The sequence below is a fragment of the Canis lupus genome, chromosome 17 (genome assembly GCF_003254725.2).
Source record: "Canis lupus dingo isolate Sandy chromosome 17, ASM325472v2, whole genome shotgun sequence".
Taxonomy (NCBI): domain Eukaryota; kingdom Metazoa; phylum Chordata; class Mammalia; order Carnivora; family Canidae; genus Canis; species Canis lupus.
This window is the reverse complement of record NC_064259.1, coordinates 48,912,455-48,934,570: the sequence shown is the minus strand read 5'-3', so window position 1 is coordinate 48,934,570 and position 22,116 is coordinate 48,912,455. Positions and strand designations below refer to the sequence as shown.

Below are 22,116 nucleotides of genomic sequence, written 5' to 3'. Positions count from 1 at the left end.
AACAAGGCTTTGAAAACAACAATGCTTTGGAGAAGCATAATCCAGAAGAGGAGAAGGACCTGGGTCCTCTCTTGCAGATTGTGACATGTTTGGTAAGGAGCCTGCCCTGGTGGCATCCCAGATATGAGCCACGGGGGCATTCTGGTCCTCCTGGCTTGGCCACAATCTGAACCTAGATTTGTCCAATCAGGGACCTGTTGACCCCTCTTCCTGAACCCCATGGGGACTCTGGTCCACCTCTGCTGAGTCTCTGCACACAGTGAATCCACGTTCTGCTTACTGGGAACCCACTGGCCTACCTAGGGCGGGTGTGGAGTTTTAAAGAAAGATGCACCTATGGCGTACCCACTGCCTGACAAGCCATTGTGCCCACAACAAGCCATACTGCTGCAGGAACTGAGAAGCAGCACCACTCTGTCAGGAGAGCTGGACACTGGGCTCCAACCCCTAAATCAAGGCAGCACTGCCCGGCAAAAGTGACAGCTAGTATTCTCATTGCTACTTAGATATTTATTAAAATCGTCCCTCAAAGACATTTACTAGGCAATGCTTTCTTAGCATGGCTTCACCATCAATGTGTATGCCTATAGTAAAGTGAGTTTCTTCTCTAAATAATATTCTAGAATATTCCTTCCTAAGGCACTCCCAAAGTAAGGGCTCTAATATCAGACTGCCTGGGTCAAATCATAGTTCTGTTGCTTTTAGCCGCATGGACTGGGGCACATTATTTAACTGCGTTAAGCCTCAGTGTCCTCACCAGCTGAATGGAGATGTTAAGAAAAAAGCTCAGGTCATTGTAGTGCATGCAGTATTTGGATTTTAAATGTTGGTTGATGCTGTTCTTACTGTTTTAGCCACCAAAGGGCCCTTGGGACTCTGACGCGAGGGACTGTTTTTGTTTTGCTTTCCACCAAACTTGGTGGTGCTTTGAAAGCCTGGAGATCCCCCAAGCTCCTGAGGGGTCCTTACCAAATTTCAGGTTTCCTTCATCACCTTTATTCCTCCTCCTGGGGGCTCAGGCATGGGGACCATGAGACTGCTGCCCTCAAGATGTGTGGGGGTTGTGGGTGAAGGGGTCCCCCACTGGGGTTCCCAGGAGGACATAGTCATGGGGTACCTGGGCTGGGGGCCTTAGACTTGGACTCAACCTGTTGTAGAATCCTGATCTCCTCAGGGGGTTTCAGGCAAGCTGGTGGGAGACGAGAAATGATGTCATCCTGCCCTGGCCTGGGAGAAGACACTAGTAGGTAGTCTAGTGGATCTCCTCAGGGAGGCCCCACTGTTCTTTTCTGCCAGCCCAAATCCCCACTCCATCCTTAAAGGTGCTTGAGGGTCAAGGAGGAGGTGAGACTCTATGTGCTGGTCTTCTCCATCCAACAAATCCCAAGCTCAGGGATGGCTGGCACCTCATCTGATCATGCTTCTCTGTCCCCCACTCCTCCCAGAGCCTGGCACAGAGGCAGCACATGGAGCTTGGTCAGTACCTGGCCGATGAGCTGGGCAGTCACCAAGGCAGCCCAGAGCCCCCACCCGGGTCCTTCCTGGGGACTCTGACTCCTTCCTAGGAGTGGAGTTCTGTCCCTCGGGGCTCCCTGCCCCTGCAACCAAAAGCATGTTCCTGCCCTGCACCTTCACAGCAGCCCAGTGCAGGGCCTTTACTACCTGGTCTGTGTTTGGGGTGCGAGAAATGTCATTCATGCTTCTGCTCTGGGCGTGACCTAGGAAAGAAGGAAAAGAAGGTCCATCAGGGGAAGTCAGACTCTTGCAGGTCCTTTTCCCTTGGTCCCTACACATGCTTCTCCCAGCTTCATAACCAAAGCAAGACTGGAGCTAGCCTCTGCTCTCATTTCTTCTTTCTTCCCTTCTACTGAAGGTTCTCCTTTTCCCTTCTCACTCCTCAGCCTGCTGCTCTCTGCCCAACCTCCTTGGGCAGAGATGGAGATGTCTGCTCTGTGCCAGGCCCTGGAGGAGTGGGGGACACAGACACATTATCAGGTGAGGTGCCAGGTGTCACTGAGTCTTGGACTTATTAGAGAGAGAAGACCAGTTTCCCCTCTGTCCTCCACAACCCATGTGAGTGTTTCAAGATGGTCAGGGATCTGGCTGGAAGAGGGAAGGAAGATGGGGCTCTCCATGGGGGGAAGAGTGATGGCAAATGATCTGAACTGCCCTGCCCGATGGTCCTCCCAACTCGGCGAGGCAGGAGAGGGAATGCTGCTCATTCCCCAGCAGCAGTCACATCCAATGAGCACTCTCAGCCCTCTTATTTCTTGGCTTTCTGTGGCCTGTGGCACCTCCTGGTTTCCAGAACTCTGCCTTCCCTTGGCTCCCTTACTCTTATTTACATCCAGAATCCTCTCCTGCTGGGCTCAGGGCCTTGCTTTGCCTGCATTCCCTGCAGAGGCTTCATCCTCTCCAACCTTGTTCAATGGGATCCAGCTCTGTTGCTTCAGGCCCATACTGGGCTGAGGAGGCCCAGATGGAGTCTCCACTCCACATCTCTCTCCTGAGCCCTGGAATCCACTGTGCAGCCCCACCTTCAACTCAACACACCAGGAAATAGAACTCACTGACTTCCAACAAACCACCCCGACGCCATATCTTCTTTGGTTCTGCACCCCTGCCTCCCATCCACCAGCTGAATTCCAGCCTCGTCGCTTCCACATCCTTGCCTCTTGGCTCCCTTCCCACCTCCCCTCGTCCTCACATCCCACCTTGGCCCTTTCCTCTCTGGTCCTGCTCTGACAACAGTCTCTTACTTCCAGTCTTGTCCCCTTCTAGTTTATTCTTTCTCAAGTAAGAATCTGATTATGGTGTGCTTCTGCTTAGGTCTCCATTATCTTCCAGATAGAGGTAGGGAGGATCCTCTGGCAGGGTACATGGGTCCCCTTCAGTTTGACCCCCTGGCCCTCAGGCTCTGTCCTCCTGGTGAGGTGGACAACTCCCTTCACAGTGCCTTCCTCTTTTGTTTGCAACCTTCTCCCCTCCCTCACCCCCACCCTACCACGTGTGCCTGAAAAACCCCTATTGATTCTCCAAGACTCAGGCGTGGCTCCTCTTTGAACCTTCAGGGCCCCCCCGGGGTGGGACGGCATGCACACAGAGCCTTTTATCCGGGTCTCCTTCCCGCAATGTTGGGCACGACGGTGACTTCATACACAGTGAACAGCTGTGAAAGCCCTTGGCTGCCGGCCGCCTCCTGGTGTCCCTATGTGAAATAACCAAGTCCGGGATGACTCAGCTCACCAGCAAACAGAGAGGAAAGACTGTAGCTGAGGCCTCCGCCAGGGCCCACACTACCCTCCAAATCATTCCTCAGGCCTGGTCAGGGCACAGCTGTCATAACTTGTTCATATCTTGGCATTTTAATAAAAGTATCTAAAGGAACATACTCATACCGTTTTCTTTCCATTTTGCAAGTTCTCTCTTTGCTCTGCTTCACAGCTCACCAGTCTGTTCCTCCCCACACCTCCTGATGAATTGCCTGAAGAGCCCTGTCTGTGACCATGCATCTCACAAGACCCTCACCCACCCCCAGGCCCAGGGGGGCTGTGACAGCCAGCATCCCCAGGTTGTGGTGCATGAGGCTGTCATCCAGTGGTGGTGGTGTTCTCGGACTGTCCCAAGGCAAAGTACTTCACCTGTTTCTAATCCAGTTTTGAGGAAGACTTCTTACCAAAAATAGAGCCGATGATCAGTTTTGGTGGAAGCAGAGGTACAGACCAAGATCAAAATGCCTAGTACATAGGACTGGATCCTGATTATGCCAGCACTTGACTTAGAGTTGCATTTTTCAGAGTAATTACCTAGAAACTTAGGGTAGTAGGTTAGGCCCCCAGGACAGCCCGGGTTTGGGGTGAAGGCTAGATCTCTCCTGATGCCTGTCCTGAGAATTTTACACAGGTCCTGGCCTTGATCTCCTTCACCTGTGAGAGCCTACGGTCTCTGTCATGCTGTCATGCAGCAGCCGAGAACACACTTACACAGCCGGCCATAACTGGCATTTTGCCGCATCCTCAGGTCCTCAGTGGAGTGGTGGAGGCTGGGGCCAGCAGCTGGGCTGCGGGCTGGGCTGCGATCTGGGGGGAGGAACGGAAAGGATTTGGCTTCAGCAGCCTTACTGTCAGCATGGTTTACATTCATGGACCTTCCACCTAAACAAAGCTGGGTTGTGAGGCATGTCTCCTCTCCTTTCAGGAAGAAAGTGTATTTTTAGTTGTTTTGTGTTTTGCTCTGGAAGTAAATTAAGAGCCTGAACAAGATTACAGAGAAAATATCTACTCTGGAGAGTGAGACAGATACACAATCATTAAATCGGCAGCAAGGGTTGTAGACTGCCTGTGTTCATCCGTGACTCCAATACTTACTGGCTGTGTGACATTAGTCAAGTAACTTAACTTCTTGGTGCCTCAGGCTCCTCATGTGTGAAATGGAGATGACAAGAACAGTACCTAGAACACACTAAGTGCTGACCATGCACCTGCTGTTATTATCATATGCTAAACATTTTCCATTTGAAAACAATTTGTCTAAAGAGATTTCTTAATGATTTAGCAATCTTATCAACTGTTTTCTGATCACTGCATTTATCTGGCAGGTTCAGCAAGGCTACAGGCTGGGCATCTCGACTCTGCAATATTAGGGGTGGAGGACTGCAGGTTTGAGATGTGTGTGTAGAACAATCCATTCTCCCTAATGGCTCCAGGCTCTGGCAATCAGAGTGACACAGCTGCCAGATTTGTAAGCACACCTGAGAGGAACCCAGAACCTTCTACCACCTTGATGTGTTTCATTTTCTGCCAAGGTTCATGGGTTCTTCTTGGGGGTTTATTTTTTTTATTTTTTTATTTTTTTTATTTTTTATTTTATTTTATTTTTTTCTTGGGGGTTTAGTGGGAGACTTTCAAGCTCTTTCCACACACATGCCATCGCTACCAGCATTTTGCAATCCTGACTGCATATGAGAATCTCTTGGGGAGTTTTCTAAACTCCTAGGCCATACCCTAGACCAACCAAATCCAGGTTGAGGCCAAGGCACAGGGACACGTTTCATACCCCCAGGTGATTGCCATGTGCAGCATAGGCTGAGAACCTGCTTTCTTCTAGGAATGGTTCTGTTCTTGGTGGGGACAACATTGGGGTATAGCTGGGGTCTCTGCAGACCTGCCAGAGAAGGGGGCAGAGAGACCCCCCAGAACTTTAGAATTTCTCCAGGATCAAGAGGTCCAGGAAGCCTCCAAGTTGCCAAGGCTCTCCAGCCACCAAGGTGGGCTCACCTGACCCTAGGACCTGGCACCAGCCCCCACATGCCCATCGCCCACCAGTACATGGCCCAACTCACTGGTGGTGGAGGAGACGGACTTTCCAATGTCAACCAAGGAGCGGTGGATGGGCTTCTTGGTTTGGTGACGGTGTTTTCTCAGGAGGACATAGCTGACCCTCTCCCGGAGCTCAGGCCGCAGGAGGCCGTCCTCAATTTGCTTCTCGATGACATCATCTAAGTGGGGAACAGACACACCTCATCCATGTGGGACAGAATGACCAGGCATGCGGGGGTCTTCAGTTTCATCTGTTCTAAGTGGGATTAAAAGTGACTAAAGGAGATAGGAGATGTGGAAATAGTTCCGGTTTTGCTACAAACTGTGGAAACATGGGCAGGTCACACAGCTCTGGGTATGTGCATGCATGTGTCTCTGTGTGTGTGTGTGTGCATACAATTCTATGCTCTATCAACGCTATTGTGGAAAGTCAATGAAGTACCCTAAGAAGCACAAGAGTTCTGTGATCAATAGTTTTAGTCCTAGCATCAATTCCTTCTAGAAAAGTATTTGGGGCAAAATACCTGTGGCAGATTTGAATATGGTAGAACAAAATTCACAAAGTTTTAGGGACAGTAAGGTAAGCTTCACTGTTCCACTTAATAAGAGCTAATTTCCTAAAGATGAGTGATGATCCATTTACTCTGGTAACAAACAGGTTGCCATGGCAATAGGATTCTCTGACAACACTAGGAAGCTCCTCTCTGATTTGCTTCATTGCTGGGTGGCATTTCAGAGGATGGTCTTTTCCTGGTCAGAGCTCCACTGGGGACTGACGCCTAGGGCCACTGTAATGCTATCTTGGGAGCATCAGACCTAGAGCCTCGTGTCTGCAGAATCAGGTGGGCGTCACACAGGTCTGAGGCAGGCATGAGGCTGCCATGGCTTTAGGGGACCCCGGTGGTCTCTGCCTCACCTATGATCTGTGGTAAGGAGCCACCATCCAAATCCAGCAGCACCGTTCCCGTCTGCAAGCATGTCCGCAGCTCGAAGAGGCTGTGCAGAGACAGTGTGGACACATGGGGCTTGCTCCAGCGTTCGCCTCCTTCCTCTACCTTTTCTTCAAACTTTATCCACCTGGAAGGGGTCAGGATGGGGTTCAGGATGGCCAGTGCCCTCAGGAGGAGCCCCCATTGGATTTCCTCAGGGCAAGGAGTGTTGGCCTGGAAGTCATGCGCATGCATGTTGTGGAAGGCAGAGGATCTTGGGAACCCCCTCATTCTCCCCCCCCCCCACTTCTCCTGATGCTGTCGTGCTCAAGGCAATGTGACATCCAGAGGATAACCATAAATGGGCATGAGGGATCTTTTTGAGGGTGGCAGAAATGTTCCAAAACTGGATTTGGTGATGGTTGTGCAACTCTGTACATTTACTAAAAATCATTTACTTGAACATTTAAAATGAAAGAAGTTGACCATAACTTAAAATAATAAAGCTGTTAAATAAAAAGTATCACTTTATCACTTGGAACCTGGTTACCCAGGGTTGGTCACACATGTGTCCAGTGTCTGCCTTACGGGGGTGTAGTTTGCCAGGAGCAAAGAAAGCATTCCTGACAAAAAAGTATTTCCCCACAGCTTCTGCTGAAGAGCCTGGAGATTCTACACGTCAACCCTGCGTTTCGGTTCTCAAAGTTCATATTAAAAATCCATGTCATCTGGGGAAGGAAAGAAATTAAACCAAGGATATGTAGGAATTTGTTCTTTCTAGAAGACAGAATCAGAGGCTGGGTGGAGCTGAGAGGGAAGGCGTGGAACAGCCCAGCAGAGGGCAGCACCAGAAAGCCTAGACAGCGCAGTCAGCAGGCTCTGCTTTGCATGATGTCAACCCCCAAGTTAGTGGGTAGCTTCAAGCTAGTCCAATCAAAATCCCAAAAAAGTATTTTTGGACCATGACTAATTCTAAAGTTTTCTGAAAAGTCAATGTCCGAAAATGGTTGGGGAAAGTCTAAAAAAGAAGGATGGGGACTGCCATGCTTTTAGCAGATACAGAAACTGGCCTAAAAGCTGGAGTAATTAACAGTGTGATTCCCATCAAGATATAGACAAAGAGATCAATGAACAACGGTCCAGAAGCAGACCAAGCCGCCATGGGAATTTGGGTTTTGATAGAGGAGGTTTTTAAAAGATGACTAATTTAAAAATAAGAATAAAAAAACTTACCTGTCTCTTATTTCTCACCAAGCACAATATTAAATTCTACATAGATTAAAATCTAAACATAAAGTTAAATCTATGATGAAATATTATTAGCTAATAAAAAGAGAAGAAACTCTGACACATGCTACAACATGGATGAGCCTCGAAGACTTTACACTATGTGAGATAAGCCAGGCACAGAGGATGAACACTGTGTGATTCCACTTATGTGGAGACCCAGAGTAGTTAAATTCATAGAGACAGGAAGTAGAATGGCAGCTGCCAGGGGATGAGGAGTACGGAGAGTGGGAGTTACTGTTTGATAGGTAGAGTTTCAGTTTTGCAAGATGAGAAAAGTTCTGGAGATGGATGGTGGTGATGGTTACTCCATTACCCTAGGTGAATATACCTAAGTCCACAGAACTGTACACTTAACAATGGTTGAAATGGTAAAATTCATGTTATGTATATTTTACCATAATTAAAATAAATAAATAAAAATATATAAACAACAATGCAAATATACTAGAAGAGAGTATAGGAGAATCTTCTTATATTCTTGGTTGTATAGAAAGAACTGCTAAACAAGATATAAAACCACTAGGGGAAAAAATGGGCAGATTTTGTTACATAAAAGTAAACAAAACTAAAATTTCTGTATTATAAAATAAGACAAAGTTCCAAAAAAATGCAACATAGTGGGGAAAATATAACACACAGGGCATCAAAAAACTGGTGTTCATAATATAACACAACTCCTTCACATCAAAGAAAAACTCACATTACCCTATTGAAAAGTGAAAAATTCTGGAAAGAAATGAAGATGGCCAAAATATTTTCAACTTTACTAGGAATCAAGGACATTTAAATTACTGCAAATGGAATGGCATTCTTCACTTCTCACATTGGCAAAAATGAAAAAGACTGGTGACTTCCAGTGTTGGTGAAAACACGGGGTTGTGGGTGTTGTCTTACTGGATGTGTGTACATAGTGTAAGTTTGCATGTATACCCTGGGTGTATGTATATAGCATAGCAGCACGGTCTTGGTATGGGGAATTGGGCAGCTGCTTTCAATATGTAGTGTGCACATCTTTTGATTCAGTGGTTCTATTTCCAGGAAATTATCGCAGAAATATCCTTACACATTTGCACACCATAATATGTATACAAGGATTCATTCACCTGTTCATTATGGTGAAGAACTGGAAACTGCCAGTTTGTGGTAGGGGCATGGTCATATCTGTTCTCTACACTCCTGCTGCAGAATACCCCTCAGAGGTAAAAAGTGTGAGGGTGAACTATGCATACTGACATGATAGACAATACCATCCTATTTTATAAAAAAAAAAAGAAACAAACAAACAAACAAACAAACAAACACACACAGATCTGTGTGTAAGGTCACATGTATCTAAAAGTTCCTGGCAGAAGCTTTGGAAGGCTACCCATCAAATGGTTAACAATGAGTCTGGGAGAGGAGAGGATTTGCTGGTGGGGGAGGGGTTAAGAGACTCTTAGTCAGTTTGGATTAATTGGTATAGTAACAGGGAGGCCTGTGGAGCTAGACAACGGGGTTGTAAGTCCCAGCTCCCTCATTAGCTGTGGAACTTATCATTTTTTTTCTTCAGGAATAATAATAGTATGTAGCAATTAGAGCAGAGCCCAGCATATAATGCACATACTGTGTCAGTAACTAATGTAAAATAAATAACATTGCTGTTGTAATTTTAGAAACAATAAAAAATAAAGTAGAGGCATTCAAAGATCTTGCAACCAGAGGACACCATGGTTGATATTTCAAGGACTATCATTATTGTTTTATTTACTTATTTTTGAGAGAGAAAGAGCATATACTTGAGGGGGAGGGGAGGGAAGGGGTAAAGGGGTAAAAGGAGCGGGGGGGGGGTGGGGGGGGGCGGGGAGAGACAGAGAGAGAATCTTAAGCAGGCTCCATGCCCAGAGCAGAGCCCAACATGGAGCTCGATCCTACCACCCTGAGATCATGACCTGAGCTGAAATCAAGAGTCTGACACTTAACCAATTGAGACACCCAAGCACCCCTCCATGACTATCATGGTTATGAAAGCACATGTGTACATGTACACACACAGTTTTACATTAAAGATGCCATAAGAAAAAAAATACCATAAGGACCTAATATCTATTGGACATTATTTCATGTCCACAAATGTCTATAAATATTCGTATCATCTTAAAGGTTTTTTAAAAAAGATTTTATTCATTTATTAATGAAAAGCACAGAGAGCAAGGAAGGCAGAGACATAGGGAGAAGGAGAAGCAGGCTCCCTGCAGGGAGCCCGATGTGGGGACTCAATTCCAGGACCCCAGGATCATGCTCTGAGCCAAAGGCAGATGCTCAACCACTGAGCCACCCATGTGCCCCCATCTTAAAGGCTCTCTTTTTTTTTTTTTTTAATTTTTTTATTTACTTATGATAGGCACACAGTGAGAGAGAGAGGCAGAGACACAGGCAGAGGGAGAAGCAGGCTCCATGCACCGGGAGCCCGACGTGGGATTCGATCCTGAATCTTCAGGATCGCGCCCTGGGCCAAAGGCAGGCGCCAAACCGCTGCGCCACCCAGGGATCCCTTAAAGGCTCTTTAGTATTATTTTATTATATGAATGGACCACAGTTGATATGAATTTAGGTTATTTCTTGGTGACATTTAGGTTATTTCTAATTAATCTTTATTACAAACAAGGCTGGCTTGAATATCCTTGGTCCTGCTCAATAATTTCCTTAGGATAAACTCTCAGAAGTGGAATTGCTGTGTCTGCATATTTTTAAGTGTGTGATATACATCCCCAAACTGTTCTCCAGAAAGCTTCTGCCAATTTACATCTCTGTCAATGTACAGGAAACCTCACATTACCCTGAAGTCTCTCAAATCCTGATATTATCTTTTTTCACTTCTGTTCCTTTGGTAATTGAAAATTTACATCACATTTGCATTCTTTGAATTACAAATAAGGTTGGACATTTTTTCCTTTATCAGATTTCCTCTTTACACAATTGTGTGAGAACTTTGCATTACGAATGTTTGACATCCTGACTTACTACATTTATTTGAGATCAGTTAACCAGGTGCCTGGCAGGGCCTTGGGGGCTCAAATGGACATAAGGTGGAAGGTTTAGAACTTCACTATGGAAACTGGAGTGGATGCCACACATACACTTGCCTCATATTTACCAAAGTGCAGTTTTTTAAATGGGAAAATCTGTTTTGGGGGAACATCAGCTAAATTCTGGTAGATCCAAGTCTGTATGAAGTCAGTACAAAGGTTTCCTAAAAGTTGTATTAATACAAGGGTTTGTTGGGGATCCCTGGGTGGCTCAGCGGTTTAGTGCCTGCCTTTGGCCCAGGGCGTGATCCTGGAGTCCCGGGATCGAGTCCCATGTCAGGCTTCCTGTATGGAGCCTGCTTCTCCCTCTGCCTATGCCTCTGCCTCTCTCTCTCTCTCTCTCTCTGTCTATCATGAATAAATAAATAAAATCTTTAAAATATATATATAAGGGTTTGTAAGGAAGAGATCAAAGGATCAGTCCAAATGTTCTGACTGAGAAGATGCTTACCTTCTCCTTGAGAGTCTTTCTTCCATGCAAGCAATCACATTGCTGTTTTTTTTTAATATGCAAGATAAATTATACTGTCACCTTGCCACTGAAGACCCTTTGCTAGTCCACGGTCTTGCCCTATCCACCCAAAGGTGTGACATATCCCAGTACATGGGGCCACTTGGGTTGACTGTTTTCTATACTGTCTCATAAACATCCTGGGTGAACATTCTCAGGCATTTCTCTGCCATGACATCCATTCTTCAGTTTTCTGCCTATACTAATGCAACTCTACCTGGAAGGAGTAGGTGAAACTTTGAGGTTTCACTTTGAAACATCCTCTATTAACTCCAGGTGGCACAGACAATAGGTTCTCTCTGCCTCCCAGAATTTCTGCTATTTATACTGTGTTAGGTCTCATAAAACATTAGTTCTATACACAAACAGACAAAGACATCAACCTACCTGAACATAGTCTGCAGAAAAGCAAAGTTACTATTTTCAGGTTCAGGACAACATCAGATCTAGTCTCCTACTACCAACATCCCTTGAGAACTTGATTTCAAAAAAATTCCGGGATGCTCAACAACTTAACTAGAAACACCTCTCCAGGTCCTCCTTGCAACTATTTTGGGAATCTAGATGTTGAAACAGCTAGCCTGTGCCCTGAAACTTAATTTTATATTTTTAATGGTAACTACTAGACTTTGAGCTCACTTTTACCTTGAGTGGAACATGGAAACACAGAGGACCCAAGATCTGCAGTGATGGTTTTCAATTTTGGCTGCCTATTAGAATCGCCTTGCCTGGGAGATTTTGTAAAATAGGCATAAGATGCCTAGATGGTCACTCCTTCAGGAGGGTGGCCTGGCCATGGAAACTCCCAGTTTATATAACAGTGCCCTGAGAACTGAGGAGCCCTTACTCTGGAATCATATAGAACTGTGTCACTTAGGGAAGTTGGACTTGTCTGCGGTCCCAATGCAGACAAGTAGCTCTGTGTACATGCGTCCCACCCTCCTTATACAAGAGGAAACATGTTCTCTTTCCCTTAGAATGGCTTTGAGAATACCAGCTGAAAGGCAGAACTGTATCTCCAGAGTCTCCTTCCTAGCATGGCCATTTTTAAATTTTGTTTCCCTAATTTTTATAACTGGAGTACATACTCTATACCAGTGTGTCTCAAATTTTAATGTACATACAAATCACACAGAGATACTGTTAAAATACAGATTCTGATTCAGCAGATTTGGGGTGTGATCTCAGATTCTGTATTTCTAATAAGTTCCCAGGCACGCCTACACTGCTGGTCTTCAGATTACTTTTAAGGGTCGTGGATCTATATAGTAAAATGCCCTTTTTCCTGTTTTCCAGATATGACCCCTTCATTTTCCACTGCCCATCAAGAGGGTCACTTCCTCTCAAACCTCTCCCAGTCTTCCTATTTCTCCAATAGTAAACACTGAGGACAGGGTTCTCAAACTTACACACACATCAGTATCACTGGTTAGGCTTAGGAAAATATGGATTACTGGGTCTCAATCCTAAAGTTTTTTTTTTTTTTAAAGATTTTATTTATTTATTCATGATAGTCACACACACAGACACAGAGAGAGAGAGAGAGGCAGAGACACAGGCAGAGGGAGAAGCAGGCTCCATGCAGGGAGCCCGACGTGGGATTCGATCCCGGGTCTCCAGGATCGCGCCCTGGGCCAAAGGCAGGCACCAAACCGCTGCGCCACCCAGGGATCCCTCAATCCTAAAGTTTTTGATTTCATAGGTGTCGGGTAGAGGGGAGACTGCACCAAGGATTTGGACATTTCTAACAAGTTCCCAGGTGATGCTGATGCTGTGATCTAGGGACCACACTTTAAGAACCACTATCCTAGGATAATGATTCTTAAACCTGGTTGCACAGAAAAATACCTCAGATGCTTTTAAAATCTTGATGTAGTGGGTGAAGTCTTGCTTTGAAGAAATGACTGGGGTTTAACCACTTTTCAGAATGAATAAAGGAATGGGCTCTTTAAAAAGCCTCTGACCAGAACCTTGCTTAAAAATTCTCAGAAGCCTGATAAAATGGTTAATGTGTAATCCCAAGAAACTCATTACAAAATGACCTTTATACCATGATTGGCTTCAGAAAGTAGGGAATTAGAGTTGGGGAAGCAGGTCAAGTGGAAAGAAAATCTCTGGCTGGAAAAGAACTTGCAGGGATTTTGTCCAGGCGGGGGGCAGGCACCAGGTACCCTTCTTCTGGCTGGGGTGGAGCTGGACAGAACCTTGAAGAGTCACATGTCACAGAAAGCAGTTCCCTGTCATGCAAAGGGAATCTGAAACCGAGGCCTTTTCTGTGACTTGTAACTTGGCCACAGATACAACTGCTGCACAGTTGCACAGAAGCTGCACAGAAGCTGCTGAGGAGTTAATACCAACAGTAGTAGAAAGTGTCACAGAACAAACTACCAGGTACCACTGAGGCTTTCCAACACTTAAACCCAGGTTGTGAGAAGAAGAGGGGGTTCTCCTTTTAGGCCCTGGAAAAAGCTGAAAACTAGGAGACCTGAATTGTAGCTCTATCCTCAGATAGAGATTTAAATTATAACCCCACTTGCCCTGCCCTGGCTAGCATATCAGTGGTTCTTGACCTCATATGCATTCATGGCATCTGGGAGCTTGTTACAAATTCCAACACTGAGGGCTGAACCCCAGGCTAATGACACCAGAATCTCAGGGGCCTGAGAAGTGGACATCAGTACTTTTAAAAAGAAGACACAGGTCTTTGAGGGGACACTGAGCAGGTCATGTGCACGGTCAGCTAAGAGTAAAATCTGGAGAATATAGATAAACATTTTGATTGGAGTGAAGGTCATTTCTTTCTGTGCTTATTTTGCATATCATTATTATTAAATTGTGTCCTGGTTAATTTGTTTGTAAAAACTCCCCTTAGAGGGCAGCCCGGGTGGCTCAGTGGTTTAGCGCTGCCTTCAGCCCAGGGCCTGATCCTGGACACCTGGGATCGAGTCCTATGTCAGGCTCCCTGCATGGAGCTTGCTTCTCCCTCTTCCTGTGTCTCTGCCTCTCTCTCTCTCTGTATCTCAAAAAAAAAAAAAAAAAAAAAAAAAAAAAATATATATATATATATATATCTTTAAAAAAATCTTTAAAAAATTCCCCTTAGAATATCCTAAATTTAAAGATTAAAAAAATATAGGGGCATCTGGCTGGTTCAGTCAGAAGAGCACATGACTCTTGATCTTGGGGTTGTGAGTTCAAGCCCTATGTGGAGCACAAAGATTTCTTACACTAAAAATAAAGATAAAAAAATATGTATAGAATGCAACCTTTAATATTAAGGTTATGTTGCCTCTAAACATTTGTTGTAAGACTTCTATTTGTGTGCGTTTATTGCTTAGATGAAGTTATGCTGACTCACATAAAAGTTGAGAAGTACACACTTACACTGTGATGATTCTCCATCTCCATGGCCTCAGACTTTATTCTGTAACTCTCCCATCCCTACCCCATTACCCATTGTCCAAAGACTTGACTTCCATGTATCAGTTACAAAGCATCAAGACATGGTGTTTTTTGCTTGCTGCTAGGGCCAGCTGGTAATAAATTTTGAGACTTTAAGAGATCATTTCTTAAAAGTAACATGAATATGAGTTTCCTCCCATCATCCAGCAAAGCTGTTTAACTTAATTTGAGTCATATCAATGCCCTGAAATTTTCAGCAGAAACCAAAGTCCAGTGTTCATTCTCTTATGGGCCATTGAAGAATTTTCCTGGAGATGTCTAGGAGATATCATTAGATATTCCCTAGTTCAGTCTTTGAAAGAGGCACCAAGAGATGATAAAAGGGGAGCTCCTAAGCTAATTCTTTCCTATTCCTACAACTTATTTGGCAAATTCTTACTACATAATGATAAACACATGCATTAAAATATGCATGTGAAGTAATACAAAAAGTTATTTCTACAACTGATTAAAATTATACATATGGTATATATGTTCACAAACCAAACTTGCCAGTGAATTTGAAAGATTATAAAGTATAAAAGACTGAGTGGGAAGGCATGAATCAAGGGTCATCATGTATATGTGGAAGTTTAGAAGGTATCAGTAAGACAAAAGCATCACAAGTCTCTTGTGGTATCCACCTCAGAACAGACTCAGAAATTTGTCTTTTTATAGTCCCAGAGATGACTAGGTCCAAGGATACTGACTAATGTCAATCAAATTCACAAGGACTGATGTATAAACCTAAATTTACAATGAGATTTACAACAGTTACAGAGTTAGTTACTGTCATCTTGCAATCTTTGCTTTCTCTCCTTACAGGCAGATGCACCAGGAAAGCCAGACTATTATTAGAAAGATATAGAATCATGATTGAGGTTTAAGTGACTCAAATATTTAATAGGATAAAATGTCTGGAATCTTCTATCTCTGCAAATGAAATTTACCTGGGACCAGACACGTGGACACCTCTGTCCTAGACTGTTCTGGAACAAACCCCATGTGCTTTCATGGCTGACTAACTCCCTGTGATTGAAAGTCTCTCCTTTTGCTAGGATAGGAGTCTCCTCTCAGGGCCTTTAGTTATGCAGTGCAATTTGGGTATTACTGGAGAATAACTTCTCAAAAAAGTGCACTCAGCAGTGAGCTGGCAGGGAGGAGGTCGAGGTGTGTCATTCCAGGGGCTGTGGTCAATGGAATAGGTGTGGGCACTCTGCCCCCAAGCTCATGCATTTGGTGAAGGGTCTTTCCTGTTGCATATCATGTCTTCATTCATGGGTAAGGGGGAGCCCACAGCTAAGTGAGTGCCATCAGACACAGCTACTGGCAAATTCCTAACTGGTTCCTTCAGGGAAAGGTTTCAATCAAAACTCTCTGAAGGCCACTTTTCTGTGTGTCCAGGAAGCTTTTGTAATTATTTCCAAAGGACTGTCATTTATAGACTTGTCATTCTCCCTCAGAGTCTGCTAACACCTGCTCCTTACTGCCTCTCAGGAAAGGCCCTCTTCTCTACCTGGATGCTCTCTCTCCCACCTCTGCTGTTCGGGCCCTAGTTCAAAGGTCACTTCATCCCTGCAAAGCCTCCCCAGGGACCCAGCTTGAAGAGATTGCTCCTTCCCCTGACTCCCATTCCATCCTGTGTCATTTATCACATGGCACTCAATATAACAACAGTGGCTAAATCATACTGAGCACATATTATGTGCCAGGTGTTATACTAAGTATTTTACATATATTATCTCACTGAATCCTCAAATCAGCCCCTTGAAGAAGATCTGTTACTATTACTGTCCCGGTTAGGAGGCCAGAGACTCAGAGGAAGGAACCTGCTCAAGGTCATGCAGCTTATAAGAGAAAGCCTTTGGACTCTAGAGCTCTGTCCTCATCACTCCACAGTATATCCCTGGGTTTTAGTTATCCACGTATATGAAAACACACCTGCCTTTTACACTAGATCAGGGGTCAAAAACCCCATCCCATGGGTTAAAAGTGCCTCATAGCTTGCTTTTGTATGGCCAGCTAGCTAAGAATGGTGTTTACATTTTTAAAAAGTAGTAAGAAAGGAGGAGGAAAAGGAGAAGAAGAAAAAGATCATATGTGGTCAGAAAACCTAAAATACTATTAGTCCCTTAGAAGAATTTTGTTGACACCTGCACCAGGTCATAAGCATCTTGAGGACAGATCCATGCATGGCTCACTTCAATTCTCCCACAGAACCTCATACAACATCCCCTAAAATATTTTTAGAATGAAGGGGAAAAAGTGTAGATAAGATAAACTTTCCAAAGTTCTCCTAGATCCACAGATTAAAGCTTCCACTTTTCCACCGCCCTAGGAATTGATAGTGACAATAGGTGTCAATGTACAAAGATTGGATGTGATCTCTGAAGTGCTCATCCAAGAGGGGGACAGGTTACAAAACTACCACCTCTCACAGTGGCCTGAAGAATTCTGCAAATTCTGGTTGTCAGTAGAAGCACAACTGCAGCCAAAGAATAGATTACATAAAGTGCATATCTTCACTACTACATACGTGAAAAATACATATTTCGGATGTGTGTCTGCTCTGCTGCCATTCGTGGGGGTATGTTCTCCAAACCATGACCAGCCTTTCCTGAACCTTCCCATAACTCTGATTTAGGTCACAGTGATAGGACAACCAAAGTTGGGCAAATCAGGTGTCATTGAAGAATTAGGAATCAGGATGGATAAATAGCTACACAGTATGAGATGGTCACTTGAGGACAGCCTGGGTGGTTCAGCAGTTGAGCGCTGCCTTCAGCCCAGGGCCTGGTCCGGGAGTCCCAGGATCGAGTCCCACATCAGGCTCCCTGTATGGAACCTGCTTCTCCCTCTGCCTATGTCTCTGCATCTTTCTCTCTCTCTGTGTCTCTCATGAATAAATAAATAAAATCTTTTAAAAAAAGAGAGATGGTCACTTGACTAGAGTAGATGCAAATGTGGAACCTAAGGAATAGCCAAGGATGGGAACAAATTGGGGAAGCCAGCTACAGAAGAGTGAAGGAGCTGCCCAGAGAGAAGCAGAAACCAGAAGCAGAGAAAGAGGACAGCCTGGCTTCCTGCACCCAGGCCTTGAGATATCTGACCATCCCTGAGTACTATGAGGTCATCCTACATTCTGTTGATGCTCCCTCCTTTTGCATAAGTTAGTTTGAGTGGGCTTCTGTTACTTGTGGCCTAACATGCCCTAACAAAGACAGGGGCATTTCTCTCTCCTTTGGCCATCGTACACAGGCTCTGACAGCTCACTTGAACTTAGGCTATGGTTGTGAAGCTGGACATATCAGACAGGGAGGCTCTTGACTTTAGCATAAAGAACACCTGGCAAAGGGTTTTCAGGGAGGTCTATTCCTTCAGCATCTCTGGAGTCTAACAGTTCTGATCCTGACAACACAGGAGACATAACCACCAAAATCAATTTGTGGACCTTGCTTTGATTTGAAGTTGTATAAACCAACAATAAATGGATGTTTTTGAGACAATTAGGGAAATTTGAATGTAGACTATCATATTAAGGAATTGTTCTCAATTTTGTTAGGAGATATAATGACATTGTGGTTATGTTTATAAAAGATGCCTAATTTCATAAAGTTGTATACTAAAATGTTTACAAGTGGAATTTTCTTTAAAACATTGCAGCAGAAACAAAATTCCTAAAAGCAGACCAAAAAAGTGGTGAAGATAGATCAGTATTAATCATTGATGAAGCTGGGTAATAGATACATGGGGCTCAAAATGTTTTACTTATGGTGTCTGAAACTTTCCTTAATAAAAAATTATAAGTAGATAGCTATTTAGATATTTAAAAGTTAAAAATATATATTTGGATTTAGACAAATATGTATTTATATACTTATATATATGTAGGTGGATGAATCAACTGGTGTCTTGGCATGCAAGGTAGTCTGATGGTGGGGTTTCTTCCCTCTTGACAACTGCATCTGTGGGAGCCAACCAAGAATTTCGTTGGTTGTAGAGAGGTGATCTTCCTGCTGACTAGCTTCTAGGGATTCTGAGGAACTACCAGCTAGTCAAGCCACATCCAGGTGGAGGCCTGCCCTCTCTCCTCACTTAGCTAGCCTTCCTATCCCAATCACTAGCCAGGTAATCCTATCTTACCATCCTGAGCCCACCAGGTGATGGTGTTGTGTCACTGCCTGGCTGTCCCCACAGGTGCACACTGGTGCTTCCCCAACCTGATGGCAGGTGCTTTGAAGGTGGCCCCTCTAGGGGTGTTGGGGCCTCATGCATCTCCTACCCTGAGCTGTGCTACTATAAGTGATCACTAAGTCCCTGGGGATAGACACACAGCTCGCAGGGGAGAGTGCTGGCTGCAAGCAGGGACTCTGAGGCCTGGGGGAACGTTGCCTTGGTCCAGGTTCTGATTCGCATAAAATCGCTTTTGCCCACTTTCTCAGCATAAGTGTCAGATATCAGTGTTTGACTAGTGGAGGAAGAGGGAAGGACAATGTTAGCTATTGGATGTGCAAGCGGCTTGATAAAGACAGTGTAACTATTCAGACCAGGAAGTAAGTAGCCAGTCAAACAACTTTAAAAACTTTCATCTGAAAAAAAGAAAAAAAGAACAAAAAAAAACAAAGAAAAACAAAACAAAAAAACAACAAAAAAAAACTTTCATCTGGCCACAAATCTCCACACATGACTCCACTGCAGGAAAACAGGAGGCCCCAGGCCTGCCAGCAGCTCACCTGCCTCAGGACCACCTGGTTACCTGCAGCTCCCACACTCAGCTCGTGGGCTCCTCACCTCCTCCAACAAGAAATGGCACTGGCAGTCACCAGCCCTTCCACTCCTGCGAGGAACCCCCAAGCATCTCACTGCAGCTGCCCTGCTCCCTCAGGCCTGTCACATAGAAGGGATATGGCCTTCCTAGCTGGGGGCTCAGGGTTCCCCTTCCCCTCTCCCCCCACCACCCCCATGCCCCCTAGCAGCTCCTAAACCATTCTCTTTCATTTGGCTTTTTTCCATCAGCATTCAGTATGCTCAGATTTCTTATGCTTACAGACACAGAACAAAAGCCTCCCTTGAGAGTCCTAACTACCACCTTCCACAGACAAGCATCTTAGAAGAATTTTTCCACTGAACCCACCCTCCATTCTGATTTCTCCACCCTCTACCCCATGCCACCCGGGACTGCTCTCATCTCTCCATCTTATGGATACTCTTCATTTCTTCCCTCCTTTGTTGGCCACTCCTTCCTTTTAATTTTTTAAAGATTTTATTAATTTATTCATGAGAGACAGAGAGAGAGGCAGAGACATAGGCAGAGGGAGAAGCAGGCTTCCTGTGGGAGCCCAATGTGGGACTTGATCCCAGGACCCTGGGATCACGACCTGAGCCAAAGGCGGATGCTCAACCACTGAGCCACTCAGGTGCCCCTGGCCACTCCTTCCATCTTGAATGTCTCCCTGCCCCTGGTTTCCAGGACACAGCACCCCTCTTGTTTCCCTCCTGCCTCTCTGGTTGCTCTTCCTCAGTCTCTATGGTGGGCTCCACTCCCTCTGCCCATCCCTCAAAATGTTAGTGATCTGGAGGTTCTGCCCTGGCAACTCTCCTCACTTCACAGACCTCAAGGGCCTTACCCTTTAAAAAAAAAATTTTTTTTTTTTTTTTTTAATTCATGAGAGACACACAGAGAGAGGCAGCAATGTAGAGGGAGAAGCAGGCTCTCCACAGGGAGCCCAATGCAGGACTCAACCCTGGGACCCCGGGGATCATGACCTGAGCCAAAGGTAGATACTCAACCACTGAGCCACCCAGGTGCCCCAACTTTACCCTTTTCTAATGGGTTTGATCACTGACAAATCTGTGCTTCTATACCGAGCTCCAGACCTCTATCTCTACATGCCGACCTGCTGGACACTTCCCCTTGCAGTTTCCTCAAACAGAACATGTCCCAGAGGGAACTCATCATCAAGATCCACCAGAACAAAACAAAATACCCAACAAAATGAAACCTTGCTATTCCTCTTGTGTTTCCTAAATTGCTATCCCGAGTAACCTGCTTGCTCGAGCTGGAAAGCTGGGCATCTCCCTGACTGTCCTGATCCTCAACATGCCACCTGTCACTAAACCCTGCCAATTCTCCCTGTTAAGATAGGTCTCAAATCCTGTAAAAAGATCAGTGGCTTCCAGGGATTAGGGGAGAGAGAGATACAAATAAGCAGAGCACAGAAGATATTTAGGGCAGTGAAATTACTGTATATGATACCATAAAAGTGGATGCATGTCCTTATACATGTCCAGACCCACAGTAGGTCCAACACCAAGAGTGGAGCCCAATGTAAACTCTGGCCACTCACTCTGCAGCCCAGCCACAGAGCATTTCTGCCCTTTCCTTTGTGTGTCCATCCTCCTTGCTCCAGGGACCTCTCCTTTCCCCCCTTCCATACCCTCTCCTCACTAATTCTGACCTATCTTTCAGGTCTCAGCGTGAATACCTCTTGCTCCCGGTTGTTTTCCTTCACCCCTGCTGTCTGGGCTAGGTGCCCCTACACTATGCTTTCACAGCACCCCATCCTCAAATGCCTTTTTATCCACTTCTATGCCCCATTCAACTGAAAGCCCAAGTGAGCAGGGACAGTATCTGCTGTGTTCATTTTGGTATCTCCAGCAGCTGGCTCAGGCTTACAGACAGTGAACACTTTGTAAATAACAGTTCAATGAATGGGGGTGCCTAGGTGGCTCAGGTCATAATCCTGGAGTCTTGGGGTGGAGCCCCGTGTCAGGAATCCCTGCTCAGCATGTGCACATGTGTGCTCTCTCAACTAAGTAAATAAAAATCTTTTAAAAACATAGTTAAATGAATGAATGAGGCTTGCTGACTTCTGTGCTAAGAGTTCTCAGCTTCCTATTCTGCTTTAATCCACAAAGTAGGCCCCTCTGGACTTATACATGTGATCACAGGTGAGTAGTGAGCAGAGGGCTGGGGGTGCCTTCTGCCCCAGACTAAGCAGGGAAATGATACTAGGGGGGCATTTTACAAGATCTTAAATGGGAGAAATTTCAAAGCTGAGACAAAGCTCAGGCTTTCCCCTCTATCACATAGGAAGTGTGCAAGCATCTCCACAAGTAAGATGCTTTTGAAAATATATGGATCTGGTTTGACCCAATTAAGCGACCCACTTTTCCTGCTTTTCTTTCTGCCCTTTCCCTGGTTATCACACAAACATCATCAAAGCAGGTATGTCTCATAAGAACCTCTGGAAAGTTCACTCGCTTGGTCCACTCTGAGTGGAGGATCAGAGGCAGCTTGGATTTGGAATTTGCTCTGAGAACTCTTGGAAGGCTCTGAGCTTTGGCTGTCTCTGAGTAACCCCAAAGGGCCCTCCACACTTGGGTGGGTTCCAGCCCAGGTCATTCTTCTCTTCCTGTCCTCGCAGCCAGGCCGACTTGGGCTTGAGAGAAGACAGAATGCTGGGTGAATTATTTGCTGGAAGTGAGGGGGTTGTGTGCCCACTCCCACCTGACCCAGCCCTCCCTTCAGGCAAGGTCAGTATCCGCAAACAGCCAGCTGC

General features: G+C 45.2%; 1 protein-coding gene across 8 annotated transcripts in view; it reads right to left on the bottom strand.

Annotated features, from left to right (window-relative positions):
- SLC4A5 (solute carrier family 4 member 5) overlaps nucleotides 1-22,116 on the bottom strand; it is a 108,426-nt gene that overhangs the window by 39,979 nt on the left and 46,331 nt on the right. For all 8 annotated transcript variants that reach the window (XR_003139592.2, XM_025453614.2, XM_025453620.3 and 5 more), the window contains 4 exons: nucleotides 6,235-6,395; nucleotides 5,342-5,497; nucleotides 3,984-4,079; nucleotides 1,663-1,718 (listed from right to left, as the gene is read on the bottom strand). Coding sequence is in view for 7 of the 8 variants with exons in the window: in XM_025453614.2 (XP_025309399.1) it covers nucleotides 1,663-1,718; nucleotides 3,984-4,079; nucleotides 5,342-5,497; nucleotides 6,235-6,395 (469 nt within the window). In the remaining variant the exon portion in view is untranslated. The remainder of the gene's footprint in view (nucleotides 1-1,662; nucleotides 1,719-3,983; nucleotides 4,080-5,341; nucleotides 5,498-6,234; nucleotides 6,396-22,116) is intronic.